Raw genomic sequence first — 18,963 nt, 5'->3', positions numbered from 1 at the left:
AGCACTGTTCAGTAGCGTAGTATTTTATATAGAAGAGTACACTCAGGTTTTACATTTCTTATAAAAGAAATGTATAGAATTCGCTCAAACTTTCAAGATTTTTTCCGAGGCCCGGAGGGCCGAGTCTTATATACCAATCGACTCAGCTCGACGATTTAGGACAATGCCTGTGTGTGTGTCTATGTGTGTGTGTGTATGTAACGGACAAATTCTCATTCGTGTTTCTCAGCAATGGCTGAACCGATCTTATCCAAACCAATTTTAAATGAAAGAACTAAAAAACAGTAAGAACGCTATTAATTTGTTTTTGATTCTGATTTTTAGTTTCCAAGATATGAATGTTTGAATGCTTAAAAATGGCGTTTTTTGCAGTTTTTTTGAATTATCTGCCGAGATTGATAATATAGTTTAACAATTTATATGTTTTTAGACAGCTTTAACGAATACCTTTCGAACAAGCTATAGATTGTTGAAATCGGACTATTATCAAAAGAGATATTTATAATTAAATGCGGACGAAAGATTTTTATCATTTCCCATTGCCAGAAATATGACCAAAAATATGTAATCTATTATTAACGCCAAAACGGCTTATTTTAGGTCAATAGTATCTTCGGAGAATTTAATGGAGGCAATATGCCCTTTCTTTTGGTATTGTGGTTTTGCTAATTAATCCCCCTATGAGTGAGATATTTTCACAAATTTTCGTGGAAGTGATTATATCGAAATGATGCCTTCAGCAAATTTGTAGCTCTTACTTTTGCGAATAACTTTACTGAAGACTTCAAATATCTATTTTGAATACTTTAAAAGTTATGGCTTGTTCTTTGTGGATTACTCTTTGTCGCCTGTTTATTGTTCAATATAGTAATAATACATTGAAATAAGCCAAACATTATTACGATAAAACGAATTTTGTATTTCATTTTTCTATCTACAACCGCTAGAAATAATCACCGAACACTTCCAAGTTGTCTGGAAAGAACTTGATAACTTATCAGTGCAAAAATGTTCATTTGTGCGAACCTTCTGACTACAATTTTACTAACTTATGACCATCGGATCGATCTGAAACATATCGGAAAATGAAAAGCGAAATAAATAACTCCATGCAACGGCGTAGCCAAGAGAAGGTTTTGGGGTTTACCACCATACAACACCCCCCACCCCCCCCCCCGCACACAACCCAAAAAAAATATTGAAGTTGAAAATTTATTGATGCAAACTGATTTAATTCAATATTACAATAACAATTATCTGATCCGTAGATGGATAGCCTGTTGTTGTAAACATCATGAGGACTTTTGATGAATTGTCGGAATGGGGTCCTGATATGTAACTGATCTATTGGTCTTGATTTCACAGTTGTCCAATAGCATCAATATCAAATTCCTGCCTGAAAACATTCCAATAGAAAATAGAAAATTCCAGAGTTCTGTAATCAATCATAATCCTCAGATTTATTTTCAAATTGAGCTCGTTTTTGTAGAAATGTACTGTAATAAGGGTCTTTATTTAATAGGAAGCGAAGCTAAAATTAATTTAATGTCTATGAAACATAGAACTGCTCACCAAAAAATTGCATAACTTTCAACATTTGCTAAAAATGTTTTTGCCTTTCTCATTCACTCTAAAATTCGTCAATCTAATCCCGACCCGGAGGGCTGAGTGTCATATGCCAATCGACTGAGTTCGTCGAGATCGGAAAATGTCTGTGTGTATGTGTGTATGTGGAAAAAATGTGACCTCTGTTTCTCAGAGATGGCTGGACCGATTTGCACAAAGTTAGTCTCAAATGAAAGGTACAACCTTCCCATCCCTGCTTATGAATTTTTTATTGATTGGACTTCCGGTTCCGGAGTTACGAGTTGAAGAGTGCAATCACACAGCAAATTCCCATATAAACTGAAATGAAAAACTTTCAAAATCAAATTTGTATTTTTGATGCCAAATGACTTTAAAATGCATGAAACATTGAGATGTTTGACAAAAATTGACTTTTTTGGACTTTGGTACATTTTTGCCTTTCTCATATAGAAAGGTTATGCAATCACTCTAAAAATCGTCAATCATACCGGCCTAGACTAAAATTTCTTAACAAGTTGAAAATTTTCGGCAGGACCTGGACCTCCCGGATCTTTCTCCATGATCCGCCGCTGGTTTCAAGCGATGTTTCAGTATCACATAGTATATCAAGATCGTGACTGTCGATCCATTGTATGTATGTGCAAATCGTACTGAACATGTAATATTCATTTCCACCATTGTATTGAACATAACCAGCCATGGAATCGTAGTCTGGACAAATGAGACGAGCACAATTGTACCACTAGGTGGATTAAAACAGGTTTTTATTTTGGGAATGCGTCGAGTTGAGACGAAAACGTAATATGATTAATAACGAGGATAACACTTTCCGAATGTACAGAGAAATTTATGAAAAATGACGATTTCCATTCGATTCTAGCAGGTTCTGATCGATTTTGATGAGCATTTGATTTTTGTTGTATGACCAATTATATGTAAAGGTCAAATGTTTAAAAACAGTAATTTAAGGTCAAGATAGCATCATTTTGAAACCGCCAATTTCGGAGGTTTAGTATTTTCGATGAGTTTTACAAACGTTAAAGAGCGCATCATTTGATAAAATAATGTTGACGGTATATCGTCCAAGAAGTATTTATGGTTTCTCAGGTTAATATTCATGACTACAATAAAATCTCAACAAATTCGCTAAATACACGAACTCTGTTACTATTTTCTGAAAAATTAATTCTGCATAATTTTAAAACTTCAAAAAATACGGTTTCGGAATTATGCCGTTTGGACAGTATGATCGATTTTCACCAAACCTTTCTGGCTACGCCGCTGACTTCAAGTAAGTAGAAACAAAGTCGTTCTACGCTCGTTCAAAAGAAACTTCTTCGAATGCTGAATATCTATTATAACACATTGAAACCCCGATTTTATCAGCCAAATATGACATATGTTTGATGGGCTCTAGCAGACGAACAAGACTGAATTCGAGTAAATCCTTTCTTGAGCATGTTTTCCTTATCATGGAGATGTAAATATGCAAAAATAAAAAGTTAATCATAATCAGAAATAGTTATCAGACTACATCAAGGGACGGGAAGAATATTTTAACAGCTTCAGCTGCCCGATTTAGTCAATGTCCCCATTTTGTCAGCCTAAAATACACCATGAGATTGATAAAAATGGGTCTTTATTGTATTATTATTCACTGTGTTTCACATTAATAGGTACATTTCATTTTCGGGGATTTTTTTATTGCTTCGATGCAATTATTTTTAGGTAGCTTTCAAGGGGTTATTTTGTAGACTTCTTCCAAAAATTGGCGAACTTATTCCAATTCGTATACCAATTAATTGGTATACTTAAGGGTTTATATGTTGCAGATAGAGAAAATACTGAAATTTTCAGCTTTTTTCCTACACAATATCACGATCTCTCGAATTGCTGAACTGAAAATTATGGAATAGAAATTAATTTTTAGAATTCTTTACAGATTTAACTCGCCGCGCAGATGGCTCTGAATTAGACCCGCTGGTGCCCTAAGATGATTTCGCTAGATTTTCAGAGCACTGTGCACCCAGTGCATTAAGGCAAGTGACGGAAGGTTATCGAAAAGATTCGTGAAAATGAAAATTCCAGTAATGACGATGATTTTCCCAAACGGTTCGTTTTCGAGAGGTTTTTATTTGTTCTTTGGCATTAGGATTAGCGATAATAATTCAAATCAAGGATACTACTGGGAAGTCACCTTTGGAAAAATATCAGGAGCTGCGATTTCAATTTTCTTAGTTCTCAGTCGCGTTGGAAATTTGAGTAAAGTATAAACTTCAAATCGATTAAAAAAAAAATCGATTTTTTATGGGCCATTTTTTCGCTTTCCCATTGATTTGGTTTGAGATTTCTAGCACTGATGTTGTCCTATGCTGATTTGAGCGATTCTCTGAGTCCTGCCACTATCCCATATAGTATGTGTTATCAAAAACATCGCGAAGCATCATGTTCTAAATGTTCTCAAACGATATAATATCCGAAGAGAGTGATAAAAGTTATAAGAAATGTCATCACATTGTTAGGTGGATTAAAACCGTTTTTACGCGGATTTTGAAATTTACGCGGTTTTCATTTACGCGTTTTTTGAAATTTACGCGGTTTTAATTTACACGGCCTGTATCCCCTGCGTAAAAAACCTGAGTGTAATTGCATCGGAAACAATCACATTCCCAGCAGAACTTTTTGTTTTCTAATTTCAAACTCTTTTGTTTCGTACTGCACAAAACGGAAAATTTTAAAACAGAACTTACCGTCCCAGCAGCAGTTTAAGCGGGTGTTCTTTTTCGATTCAAATTCAAGCCATGTCTAAAGCGTTACTGGACTTAAAATTGTTTTCCCAGTTTATCCAGTCAGAGTATCTGTCCTGCCCTATGTATTTAAAACAAAGTTCTAATTGCGTTTTAAAGTTTACAACAAATAGAACGGTTGGGTATATTAATTTAAATTTAAAAAAAAATCTGCTTTAAATTATGAAACAAACAGCTGTACTGAAGATATAATTATGTCAGTCCTATTACCACATAAAACACTTATATAACATAAAACGCTGCAGAATTGGTTCAACAATACAATGTTTACACTACAGAGTTATAACATGTAATAATAATTAGCAACAAGAAAAATGTCACCAAGATAGCATAAAAACCCGTTTTAACTGGTAGTGCGAACGTTGGAATCAGAATATGTTGGCTCAAATGGCACGTTCCCCGTACATAGTCGGGGATTTGTGCCTTTTTTCCACCACTAATCTATCAAGAAATACTTAACCTTAAGATTGTTTACTTAAGTTCATTAGTACATTATTGAAAATTTAAATGGAAAATGAAATTTCATATTTCATGGAGAATCTGTATATTTCCGTTAGCGGGCGTGGGCTACCTCATCACAGTTCTCAATATGGAACTATTCTTTTGAATATATTTTCTAGATAGACTAGCCTATTTTTACTAGATGGATCAGCCAAATAATGCCAATCACCTAGTGAGATACTTGATTAATTAATAGATTACCGATAAATAATGTTTTAATGGGGAGGGTATATAGCAAATTGTAACATATGAAAACAGGCGAGTGAGCAAGAAGGTGAGGCGATATGTGTGATAGATAAAAATTCATTTGCACGCTCTTGGAAAAAGCTACATTTTTAATGTCACCGTGGTCGTGTCCTGTACACAATCCTTTAATTTTTTTATTAATTTTTTTTTTTTGCAATAGAATTATGTTTACCTATGAAATATTTGTTAGAGAAACTCCTTAAAAAGTAAAAAAAAAATAAATTGGGTTTCAAAAACTTAATCTGGGTAGCCACAGCTGTCGATTGGCGCATCATGTATTTTCGTTGCTGATGCGTGTGCGTGCAATCGTGTATGTAGTCGCAAGCCGCCGAACGGTGGTTGATGGAATAGGGGGTCCGAATAGCCCCGTACGCTCATTTTGGCACAAAAGTGGTAAATGTCTTAAAATATCTGTGTTTTCGTTCAAACAAAAATCATTCCATAAAATAGGTGCCTCAAGCTTTCTAAGAGACTTACCTATTATTTTTTTAACTTTTGGTTGTTGCTTTAATCACAGTTTTACCATCATAATGATTTTTGTTTTGAGGATGGCAAAAAATGAATCACGTTGTATCTCCTTTCGAAACAAACCAAACAATGGGATTCAGCAGTTAAAATTAATTAGAATTAGAATAGCGGTTCCACGAATATCTACGTCAGTCAGAAACTCTTACGACTTACGAGGGAGTCCGAATTACCCCCACTGCCTTAATAGCCCCGGTTACCTCTATATTAAATCTTTGGAAGGTGCGCAGTTCATTAAGTGTACAGCGTTCAGAAATTCAGGCGAAATCGTCTTGTGCTTAAATGCAGCAACGCAGTGCAACACTGTAATCAGTGCTCCGAAATATTAATATCCTCGGATAAGCTTAAAGGAACAACAAACTTCCATTCATACCCTACTGCGTGCAAGGGCATGTTTCGGTTGTTTTCTTCGTCGTTCTTTTGTTCGGTGCAGAGCAGTTATTCAATTATTTTCAGTTCAGTACTAAGCCAATATACACCAGACATGAGTTACGCATTTCTCTTATGCTCAAAAACGTGAAAGAGTCTAACTTCTGTCTACAATCTGTCTACATAATAACAAATTAATACTTTGATCAGTGATTGAGTTCATAGTTCCTCTAAACTGACGGCATTTAATTCAGCTGTTAACTTCAGTCAGGTCAGCCTTTACTGTATTATGCGAATCTCTGACACAGTGGACCTTTAATTTTTTCGCAAATCGTTGGAATCAAATGATAATGTGCCATATAAACCTCCCCTCGCTATATGCGTTTATATGCCAACTTACAGCGACTATGCAAGAAGTTAAAGCTTCCATAGCATTGGTTCAAGAACCGTAGTTCCATAAAGGAAACCTTTATATTGGAAAGTTATTTAATGCTGCCTTCATTGCTTACTACAAGACAGACATGACTAACTCACGTGAAATGCCTCGTGCTTGCATTCTTCCAAATATGGCTATTGACGCGTGCCTCATGTCGTAGCTCACAACTCGTGATATATGCTATATGTTAAATTGCTCAGCATATCTGCCGCATAACGAGTCATCTCCTTCTGATCATTTCAAAAGCGTTGTATCATATTGTTGCAGCTTCATTATCGCCAGTGATGCAAATGCTCATCACATCATTTGGGGAAACTCAGACATCAATCCGAGGGGCTCTGAACTGATGGAGTGCAGAAGTAGTACAAATAACCTGGATTTGGGAATCCGACCAACTTTGGCGAGGTCTGGGAAAGAGGAGGTACATAACGCTTTGCTCTGAAAGAGTTTCGCATGAGCTGGGAAATTGGCAGGTTCCAAATAAAACTGAACCGTCTCTTCCCGACCATAAATATATATTTTTCAATCATCTCGATGTCACCTTCAATGTGGTAATGTATCGTAAACCTAAATGAATTTTCCAATAATAAGTCAATTAGACGATGACGATGACGTCGTGGATACGATAAACTCATTCATAGTAGCATCCTACGAAGAAGTTTGTCCACTTCGTACTGCTAAATCGACTATGGGAACCACTTGGAGGAAGGCTGAGCTTGAAAGAAAGAAGAAGGATATGAGAAGAGCTTGGAACCGGCGTCAGCGTGGTGACTTCAGCGCTTTCAGGTCAGCTCGTAGTGCATATAAGAACTGTCGATCTGCAGAGAAGGAGACCTTTGCACTAATATCTATTGTCTTAACGAGGCTAGTAGGTTAAATAAAATTCTCCCAAAATCGAAAGATTTTGAAATGAACTCCTTAAAGACGAAAGATGGTGTTTATGTGACGGACAAAAAATAAGTTCTTAATAGTCTCTTCGACACACACTTGCCAGGTTGTATCGATTCGGAGCAGAACGATGAAATCAACAATCACTTTGCTTCACTATGTTGTTTACAACATTGAGAAGGCCTTCTCGCTCAAGCAATCTAGCTTGGGTGTCTTCCCAGATATTGAAGGTGCTTTTAATAATGCGTCCGTCCAGTCTATTCCGGAAGCGACACGCGGTCATGTGGTATCTGCATATAACTCTGATTGGACAAACGCAATGCTTAGTAACCACATTATTTGTTCGTCACCCCAAGACAGGCAGAGATACGGAAGTTGAAAATTTGCGTTTGTCCCAGGGTGACGTTCTGTCACCTATATGCTATGGAACCTGGTTGCCGACGGCTTGTTGAGGAGAGGTAATGACGTTCCAGTCAAAGTTAAACCATCTACAAATAATGGCGCCGATTGCGTTAATTGGTGCTTTCACCATAACTACGACTGCTACCCTTAAGACCCTTCTAAATATAAAACCTTTACACCTTACACACCTTAAACAAGAAGCATTATCACGTGCATACAGACTGTTGGTTACTGGTCTTTGGAACATTTATGTTGATCTTGCTACCAGTCATACACGAGTGTGGTCACAAATGGTTACATGGGACAATAAATTCTTGCTCCCAGCGATATTGCATTCACATGTAGCTTTCCTTACAGGACATCCAATGTGAAGTTCCCTCTCGAGATGAGTGGTTCTCTGACTATATAGAGCGACAACTGAGGGATTCCACGAGAAAATGGCCGATCATAAAATATGACCACCTCCTGTTCGAACAAAACAATGCGGTTGGGTTCGGATCATGAAGCTCCATGATTTCCTCTGGCAATTAGAATATTTTGACACAAGAGCAATTTTTTTAAAAGGGCGTAGAAGTTTTTGCATGCAGCATTTTCCAAATAAATGTTCGATTACCGTATATTATACAGCAAAACCGTCGGAGAAAGTTTTACAGGGAATGAAAACTTCCACGCGAACAAATTTTACACTGAAAAAGATGTTGTGACATTTTTCGCAAAGAAAAAAAATCTATTAAAAAAATTAACACCTGTAAAAGGGTGAGCATGTGGATATTGCCAGGGTTTTCTCACGCAACGACTTGGCAGGTTGATCACGGTTAATCGAATGAGAACGATCTCGTTTATTCACACGGTTTTGCCTTTCTCCTATAGAAAGGTTATGCAATCACTCTGAACATCGTCAACCTAATCCCGGCCAATTCTTTTTTGACTTATATAGGTTTTATGTTTTAACAGGGTCGTAGTTAGGGGGATACGGTGAGGGGCACCCCCATCACTCACCACCCTTCCCTAAACCGCCCTTCCTTCAGCGAATAAAATTTTCTAATTCCTCTAGAAAAAACTTTCCTAGTGGGTCTGAAAAACCAGTAAAAAATTTGGTTTGAAATGATTTTGAGTTGAGAGACTAATTTAAAATTTCTTAACAAGTTGAATATTTTTGGTCCAAACTCCCGAACCCTCCTCCTGGATCTGCCGCTGATTTCAAGTGTTTCAGCGTCGACACATAGCAACTGAAGTTCCAATCTGTCGATTCATTGTACGTATGTGTAAATCGCACTGAATATCTAATAGACAGTTCCATCATTATATTAAACATAACCAGCCATGGAATCGTAGTTTGGATAAATGAGAAAGGTACAACTGCACCACTAGGTGGATTAAAACGGATTTTTTTATTTGCATATTTGAATCTTTAAGATTAGTAAAACATGCTCAAGAAAGAATTTATTTTAATTCAGCCTTGTTCGTCTGCTGAGCTCATCAAACATATTTTCATATGAGTCTGACAAAATTGGGAACTGATCAAATCAGGTCTTCAATGAATTATAATATACTAGCTAATACCCATCGCGCGTTGCTGCGAAATAGGAGGAAAACACAATTTGTTCCAAAGCGCCATCTGGCGGGCAGATAATCTCCAACTAATAGCATACAAACACGCCCCATACCAAATACCAACTGTGTGCAAATTTTTACGGAAATCGGTTAAGCCGTTTGGGAGTCTATAAATCATATACATACAAACTTTGACTTTTATTTATATAGATAGATAGATATAGATAGATAGATAGATAGATAGATAGATAGATAGATAGATAGATAGATAGATAGATAGATAGATAGATAGGCAGTATTTGAAGAAGTATCTTGTGGACGAGTGTAGAACGACTTTGTCCCTACTTACTTGGAGTCAGTGGCGCAGTCAGAAATTCGGTTTGGTGAAAATCTAACTTACTGTCTAAATGGCATAATTACGAAACCGCCATCTTTGAAGTTTTAAATTTATGGAGAATCAGTTTTTCAAAAAAATGGAACAGAGTTCCTGTCTTTAGCGAATTTGTTGTGACTTTCATTTAAAACAACTTTATTGTAGGCATGAATACTACGTATGTGGAGTATACTAAGTTATGAAATGATATTTACGGAGAGTTCCTTATTCTAGTATTTTTTTTTTCAAGAATAACTTCTATTGTGAGCTAACTAACTCAAGCGTTGGATAGAATGTAAATTTTATTGTTTATAAAACAATAGAAGATATTTATCATGAATAGTAAAATCATAATAATTTATTTTAAAATTAAATACGTATACCTCTAAAATAAATAAATATACCTAAAACATGTTAATACCCTGAACACATGGAGCCTTCATGTTTTCAATAAAGTGGTTTGTAGTAGTACTCCCCAAAATTTTTCTGAACACAGTATGTCTGGAACTAAATTTGTTTGAAGAGTAAATTCTCCATAAATACTTCTTGAACGACAAATAACACCAAAATTATTTTATCAGATGATGTGCTGTTTAACGTTTGTAAAATTCATCGAAGATACTAAACCAGCGAAATTGGTGGTTTCAAAAACGCCATATTTCATAAATTCCGCTACTTTTGGAAAGTGTTATTCTCGTTATTAATTCTATTACGTTTTCGTCTCAACTCGACACATTCCCAAAATAAAAATATTTTCGGCAAATGTTGAAAGTTCTGCAATTTTTCGGTGAGCAGCTCTAAGATTTATAGACATTAAATCAATTCCAATTTCGATTCCTATTAAACTTATTGAGATCAAGACCAATAGATCAATTACAGATCAGGATCGCATTCCCACATTTTTTCGAAGGTCCTCATGATGTTTAAAACAACAGGTTATCAATGCACTATGGTCCCAAAGCTGTATTTTGGAAGACAAAACTGTTTGTGCCTAAACCGTTAGTTTTAGATATGTAGTATCTTCGGCAAACTTTCTTAGAACTTTCATACCGATTTTTTTTATATTAGTTGAATTAGGGTGGTACTTGTGGTTAGGGTGTTCAACGTATCAACTTCTTAGATATGTAAAATTCAGCTACATAATGTTCTACAAAGTTATAAATCAATCAAATTGAAGCAACTTTTCTGAAGAAACTATGTGGATATCTCTAATGGTTCATGTGCTATGATTTTTGCAATATTTAAGGTAGGGTGGCTCTTTAAAAATTGGTTTTCTATTAATATCTTTTTATGTGTTAATTTCTTGCCAATACTTTGTTCTAGAGGTTTTTAGAACTTTTGTGTATCCACATTTTTGCCGAAGCAATGAAGTTTCTATCTCTTTTGGTTGCATAGTTACAGGCGATTTTCAAAACAAAAATGGATTTTTTCAAAGCAATATATCTTCCAACATTGCAAATGGATTTTCAATATTTTAATTTCATTTGAAAGATCGAAACTTTTCTAGTTTTTGGTGAAAAAACTGCGGGAGCGTTATTTCTGTAAAAAAAATTAATTTTTGAAAATGGTGTATTTCTCAACAAAAATCGTTCATAACTTTTCAAATAGATGAGATAATAACTTTGTTACTTCAGCAAAAATATTCGCCATAAAAGTTCTAAAAGTGCTGCAAACAAAGTATTTACGATAAATCAATGTCTGAAGTGACAAATGTGAAATAGTGATTTTAAGGGGTCACGCTTTCATCGCTCAATCTCATATGGTAAAATCAACTGAGAAATTTATTACTTAAAGTTATTATCTCATCTATTTGAAAAGTTATGAACGATTTTTGTTGGGAAATACACCATTTTCAAAAATAATTTTTTTTTACAGAAATAACGCTCCCACAGTTTTTTCACCAAAAACTAGAAAAGTTTCGATCTTTCAAATCAAATTAAAATATTGAAAATCCATTCGCAATGTTGGAAGATATATAGCTTTGAAAAAAAACCATTTTTGTTTTGAAAATCGCCTGTAACTATGCAAACAAAAGAGATAGAAACTTCATTGCTTCGACAAAAATGTGAATTTACAAAAGTTCTAAAAACCTCTAGAACAAAGTATTGGCGAGAAATTAACACATAAAAAGATATTAATAGAAAACCAATTTTTAAAGAGCCACCCTACCTTAAATATTGCAAAAATCATAGCACATGAACCATTAGAGATAGCCACATAGTTTCTTCAGAAAAGTTGCTTCAATTTGATTGATTTATAACTTTGTAGAACATTATGTAGCTGAATTTTACATATCTAAGAAGTTGATACGTTGAACACCATAACCACAAGGACCACCCTAATTTAACTAATATAAAAAAATCGGCAAGAAAGTTCTAAGAAAGTTTGCCGAAGATACTACATATCTAAAACTAACGGTTTATGCGCAAACAGTTTTGTCTTCCTAAATACAGCTTTGGGACCATAGTGCAATGTAATGATCAGATAATTATCATTGTAATAATGAATTAAATCAATCAGAATTAATAAATTTTTAACTTCAATCAAATTAATTTTATTGGATGAGGGTTAGCGGGGGGTGTGGTTAAACCTCAAAGCCTCCTCTTGGCTACACGGCTGCTTGGAGTTATTTATATCGTTTTCTATTTTCTGGGATATGTTTCAGATCGATCCGATGGTTATTAGTCAGAAGGTTCGCGCAAATGAAAATTTGTACACCGATAAGTAATCAAGTTCCATCCTGACAACTTGGAATTGTTCGGTGGTTATTCTAGCGGTTATAGAAAGAAAAATGAAATACGAAATTAATTTTATCAAAATAATATTTCGCTTATTTAAATGGATTATTACTATATTGAACAATAAATAGGCGAATAAGGGTAATTCACAAACAACAACCCATAACTTTTAAAGTATTCGAAATATGTATTTGATGTCTTCAGTAAAGTTATTCGCAAAAGTAAGAGCTACAAATTAGCTAAAGGCATCATCTCAATACAATCACTTCCAAGAAAATTTATGAAAATACAACTCTCGTAGTGGGATTAATCAGTAAAATCACAATACCAGAAGAAAGGGCATATTGTATCCTTTAAAGTCTCCGAAGATACTATTGACCTAAAATTAGCCGTTTTGGCGTTACGGCATTTCTGAACTAAATAAGCTGGTGATCATTTTCAATGTAAAATCGTGTGCTGAATCCGAAAATGAAATCCAAGAAATTCACAGTAGAACAGTATTCGAGTTACAGTAAAAAAAAATGAATTTTGGCTATAAAATTAAAAATGCCTTCAGTAAAATCCAAATATCTCCGGTTGTAGTGCATCGATATGAAATATTATTATGTTGAATTAAAGGTAATTGAATGCACTTTCGATCGATAGAACATTTTGTTTAAATGTGACTACTGGTTCTGCCGTTATTTACGAATCTATTGAACTTTTTCTTAATTTTTCGTCATTTTTTGAAGTTTGGTCAATATTTTGAGCAAGATAATGCAATTCTAAGAAATATATTTTTATGGGAAATTTAAGCCTACTAATAACCAATGAAAATAAGCACTTATTAGTTTAAATCGGATGGAAATTGTGAAAGTTATTCCATTTTTGTAGAATGGAGATTTTTGAGTTTCTCTGGGTCAACTTATTGAACCGTCTCGATTCCAATTTTTTCTAGGTTTTGTTTCATAATATATGAGGGACTCTCTGTCACAATTCTGTTAAGCAAGTAAGTGAGAAAATTTAATGTGGGGTAATATTCGAACTCGTTTATCCAAATGATTCAAGACTTCTTAAAGTAATGTCGTCAAAAATTTGGCATTGAAAATAAGCATAATGTTCAAATGTGTAATACAGAATCGCATATGTTCAAGAAACGTTGTAAACTGCACGCTCCACAACGCCTGGATACACATATCGGAAGCTTATGACGGTGCAAAATGTTAAATTCAGACACTAGCTTCACGAATGATGACTTATCCACCTATTTCGGCATGTTTTGTGCTACTAACAATTTATTTTACGTTATTAAAACGTCTTGAAGTTTATAATTTGAAATTATATGGGATTCACATTGGCTTTTACGATGTACCGATTTTGCTGTACTGGTTCACAAAATTTCAATAAACTACAATATATTGCGTAAAACATCTAAGTGCAATTACAAAATACTCTACGTTCTCCAAAACATTCTGAAGTTCAGATTTTCAGATTTTAAACCTAAAATAAGTCTTATTCGATGTCCTACATAGCTTCAAAATACGAACTGCTAGATGTTCTGTGAAAGATAACAAATTAAAAGTTGTACAAATTATTAATTTTATAATACTTGACATATGTAGTATCACATATTTCTATTGATTTGTATAGTTTGTATTAACGTTGTACAAAATCCAGTTGAGCAGCTTGCGTTTCGAAAAAAGAATTTTATGACATGTGAGGATTTAGTTTATAACGAGTTTTGTATCATAAGAGTGTTATTTTATGTAATACACTTGTAAATATTGCACGCAGTATTGCATACCAATCATTCGATGACTTATAATTTCATTGTGCCTAAAATTATTGTTATCAGAAGTCTTGAATCATTTGGATAAACGAGTTCGAATATTACCCCACATTAAAATCATTCAATATTCTTCCACTTACTTATTTAACAGAATTCTGACAAAGAGTCCCTCATATATTATGAAACAAAGCCTAGAAAAAATTGGAATCGAGACGGTTCAATAAGTTGACCCAGAGAAACTCAAAAATCTCCATTCTACAAAAATTGAATCACTTTCACAATTTCCATCCGATTTAAACTAATAAGTGCTTATTTTCATTGGTTTTAGTAGGCTTTACTTTCTCATAAAAATATATATTTTTAGGATTGCATTATCATGCCCAAAATATTGACCAAAGGCTCATTTTTCTTCAAAAAATGACGAAAAATCAAGAAAAAGTTCAATAGATTCGTAAATAACGCCAAGACCAGTAGTCGCACTAAAACAAAATGTTCTAACGATCGAAAGTGCATTCAATTACCTTTAAGTCAACAAAATAATATTTCATATCGATACACTACAACCGATGGTATTTGGATTTTACTGAAGGCCTTTTTAATTTTATAGGTGAAATTCATTTTTTTACTGTAACTCGAAAACTGTTCTGCTGTAAATTTTTTAGACCTCATTTTCGGATTCAGCACAAAATTTTACATCAGAAATGGTGTTCGAATATTAAAGTTCAGATTTTTATTTTTATTTTGTAAACTAGTGTAACACATTGAATGTTTTTGGTCTTATTTGTGGCTATGGGAAATGATAAAAATCTTTCGTCCGCATTTAATGTAAAATATCTTTTTTGAAGATAGTCTGATTCGTTAAAAAGGTATTCGTATAAGCTTTCTAAAAATATATAAATTGTTTAATTGCGTCGCCAATTTCGGCAGTAAATTTCAAAAAACTGCAAAAAACGCGATTTTTGCCCTTTCAAACATTCATATCTTGGAAACTAAACATCAGAATCAAAAACCATTTAATAGCGTTCTGTCTGGGTATTAGGCCTTTCATTTAAAATTGGTTTGGATAAAATCGGTTCAGCCACTGCCGAGAAACACGAATGAGAGTTTGTTCGTTACATACACACAGACACACACTGACATTGTCCCATATCGTCGAGCTGAGTCGATTGGTATATAATACTCGGCCCTCCGGGCATCGGAAAAAATCTTGAAAGTTTGAGCGAATTCTATACATTTCTTTTATAAGAAATGTAAAAACATTATGAGACATTTCCCTAACAGACTTTGCCTCGATCCATCTTTCGATTTCTGTTTTGTTTGGATTTTTGTAGTAGATCTTGTCACCTAAAACTAAACGAAGCCGGTGGTTGAGTGGTAAGCGTGACCGCCACTCATTCCAATTTGCCTGGGTTCAATTCCAGCCGAGGTCGTTGAGATTTTTCTGAGGTGAAAAAATCTGTGGTCACGTCTTCCTTCGGAAGGGAAGTAAAGCCGTTGGTCCCCGGTCTATGAGTTTGGTGGATCGATATCTAGTCCAGATAGTGAAGTCACCTCTCTGGCGTCGGTAAAGAAGAAGTGATCCAACTTCTTCTATACTATTACTAACAAAAATATCTTCCTCCTGTGATACTTACGGAGTACGCAGTAGTATATAAGGCCTCTAGCAAAAGCAAGTATCAGACTAACCATTCCTTCCCTTTCCTTCCGCGATCTACGTTCGGGCCTGGCCGGCGCCGGTATTGATCAATACTTTAGGATTACCAGGAGTTGCACATTGAAAGATGTTTCGCTATTCCCAAGCATAATTATCTACTTATTTTCTGTGTAACTTCAGCTAGTCCAGATCGATAACGGAGTAGCAGCCAGGGGTGGTCGCACAAGCTCAAGCTAGATCTTGTCACCTAAAACTAAACTTAATTATAAATCTTGTGGAGGCGCACTACTTTTGGTTTATAAGCGATCAACTTTTCTGAAGGATGAATATCGTTGCCAGGTGTACAAGTATTACGATAGTTGACTAGGAAGTAAGTTATTCTATCCTCAATTTCCATAAACTTAATCTGGGGGTCCAAAATAATTTTTTTTTAAATACTTCTGTGGTAACTCTCACCATACTCTCAGCTTGTCCATTACTGCTGGCATTATAAGGTGGGCTCTTGAATACTCGGATTCCCTGTTTTTCCATAAATGTGTAATATGCAAGAGAATTAAAAAGAAGAACCTCCATCTGTGACCAAAACGTCGCACAGTGGCGGCTCTTCAAACAAAAGTCGGACAAAACCTCAAATGTTACCTAATTTGGCTAAAAATCACAATTTAAGCTGAATTTGAGGTGCTGAGCTCATTTTTGATGTCAAAAGTCGTAAAATATTAAATGCATATTTCCATACAGTGTCATTGAACCTTTCTTATAACTATGATCCCGTTTTCATGATAGATTTTCCGTTACTGTTCACCAATGTCAACAATATCATAAAAAATGAAGAACACTACTTAAAAACCATTGTTGAACGTGTTGGTTTACTGTAGATTGTCTAACTATTTTACACAAAACACCATGCGTCTCCATATCAGCAACAAAGCTTCAAAATCTGCTTAAAACTTTTTGCGCACCTAGGCGCAGAACGAGACCATGATATTTGAAAAGTAGAGGTAATTTCACATAGAATGTATACTATGTGACCGTTCCGAACTGATTCCGAAATTTGTACAGAATACATTAGTGAACAAAGTATTTTTGATCTGACCACCTTAAACATATTTAAACTAAAAAGTCATAGTTCCAAGCAAATTTACCAAATGAATTTTACTCACTAACCAAGTTCTTTCATTCCTCTACACAATGAAACTAGTTGTGCTAAAATTTGACCAAAATCAAAAGAGCAACATGCATTTGAAGATCAAATCTTGCAAAGATAACTGTAAACTTACGAATTACCTTAGCGGCGTCAGTTCCATATATCATCAACTCAATTTCAAACCACTTCGAGTAGCTGTCCACAACAAATAAAAATGTTTTTTGATTAATGAAGAAGAAATCTACATGCAACCTACTAAACGGACGTGTAGTAGGAATCCAAGATGAATCATAAGTTGGCTTTGGAAAGCTGGACATTTTTATACATGCTTCACACTGTCTAACATACTGTTCAATATCACCACCCACCGTTTCACCACTCGACTATAAATCGTGACGTCTACTGGTCCGAAATAATCTAAACGTGGCTGAAAGGTTTAAGTGCAAGTCGCTCGACCGGTAGCGGGGTCATTTTGGCTATCATGGGTTAGCCAATTTGGATCTTGCACTCCTCACATCGATTCATTATTCCAGACATTGATCAGTGGCGCGGCTAGACTTTTTGCCGCTCGGAGCAAACTATATAGCATATATCAATGTGGTAAAACTAAAATATATGTTATTTTGGAATGCTATATGAAATACCATTGGTACACCGGCTGTGTTGTCAATAAAAATGATTTTTGGCATTTAATTCGATGTATCGAATTTTGAACAGCTATAACTTGGCTTAGAGACATTCTAACACCATACATCCTTCGGCAAAGTTGTTCAGCATATCCTGGACTATACTTCTATCTATTTGTTGGCACACTACAGGAAGAATTGTAGTCTGTAGAATTAAAAATGCAAAAATGTAGGTTTTCCCATACTAATCTCCATACAAATTTCAATCGCAATGCGCTACGCCGGGTCAACACCAATCGACCCCAAATTTTGCACAGTTGTTTGGAACCAAAAAAGTGCTGTGCTCGGTTGATGTGGCTATGATTACATTTTTCCATATAACAATGCCCCACACTAATACACATCTATGACACGCGTGAGCGCGACTTTCGTTTACATTTATAGTAAAAACTCGCAACATAGTCAGCTGATCTTCGTAACATTCAAGAGATTAATACAGAATAGATAGAAGCATCAATTGTCTTCTTTGAATTATTTATACCATTTATAAGTTTCAAGATATTCAATTGTAATTGTAGATCGCAATAGTATTGGAGGCATTTGCATTACTCCATTCAAATCACTGTGTGCGGGTATTCAAATCGGTGGTGAAACGTCTAAATGTAATTAGAGGTAGAGTTCATTTCGTGCTAATGTAAATTTTCCACTTCGAAAACCACATATTTTGTTTTGCAAAAATACGAGGTCCACCGTGAATCGAAATAAATGCGAAATATCTAAGAGATTGTTGAATACTTCGAATAAGGTGTCCATTATTGCTACATATATTTCTAATTTACATATTTTATGATTATATCAAACTTACTAACAATGTACATCCCATTCCAGACACTGGCAGCCGGCAAACCAAGTCGCAGGAAACCAGCACGATGACGAACGTAGGAACGGTCACATCCTCGTCGGTGACGCAGAACCACGTCGGTTCGCAGATCGGTCAGGACGAGGCCAACTCGAACATGGGCACCGGCCAGCGAAGCGGCGAGGAAACCTCGAAATCGGAAGGAACGCAAGCCGGCGGAACACTACAGCAAACGGAACGGTCTACCAAAACCACTTCGACGGGTACGGGCACACGAACGAAAGACTTCAGTGATGACATATCACGCGAGCAGCACGATATGCATCACAACCTCATCAACAACAACCAGGCTGCTAGGAGAAACAAGTCCAAGAGCACCGAGGATATGAATATCGGTAAGTGGTTTGTTAAACTGTGGCATCTCTTTTGCTAACTGTCCGCTAGTTCCGGTAGCTGGTATAATGTGGCCATTAGCGTGTACCACTT

General features: G+C 35.3%; 1 protein-coding gene across 1 annotated transcript in view; it reads left to right on the top strand.

Annotated features, from left to right (window-relative positions):
• Positions 1 to 18,963, top strand: part of LOC131692350 (protein still life, isoform SIF type 1) — a 432,447-nt gene that overhangs the window by 12,762 nt on the left and 400,722 nt on the right. Inside the window, exon 6 of the mRNA XM_058979344.1 lies at positions 18,507 to 18,872. Coding sequence (XP_058835327.1) covers positions 18,507 to 18,872 — 366 coding nt within the window. The remainder of the gene's footprint in view (positions 1 to 18,506; positions 18,873 to 18,963) is intronic.

This window comes from Topomyia yanbarensis, chromosome 3 (genome assembly GCF_030247195.1).
Source record: "Topomyia yanbarensis strain Yona2022 chromosome 3, ASM3024719v1, whole genome shotgun sequence".
In the NCBI taxonomy this organism is placed as follows: domain Eukaryota; kingdom Metazoa; phylum Arthropoda; class Insecta; order Diptera; family Culicidae; genus Topomyia; species Topomyia yanbarensis.
This window is presented reverse-complemented; position numbering and strand designations above follow the sequence as displayed.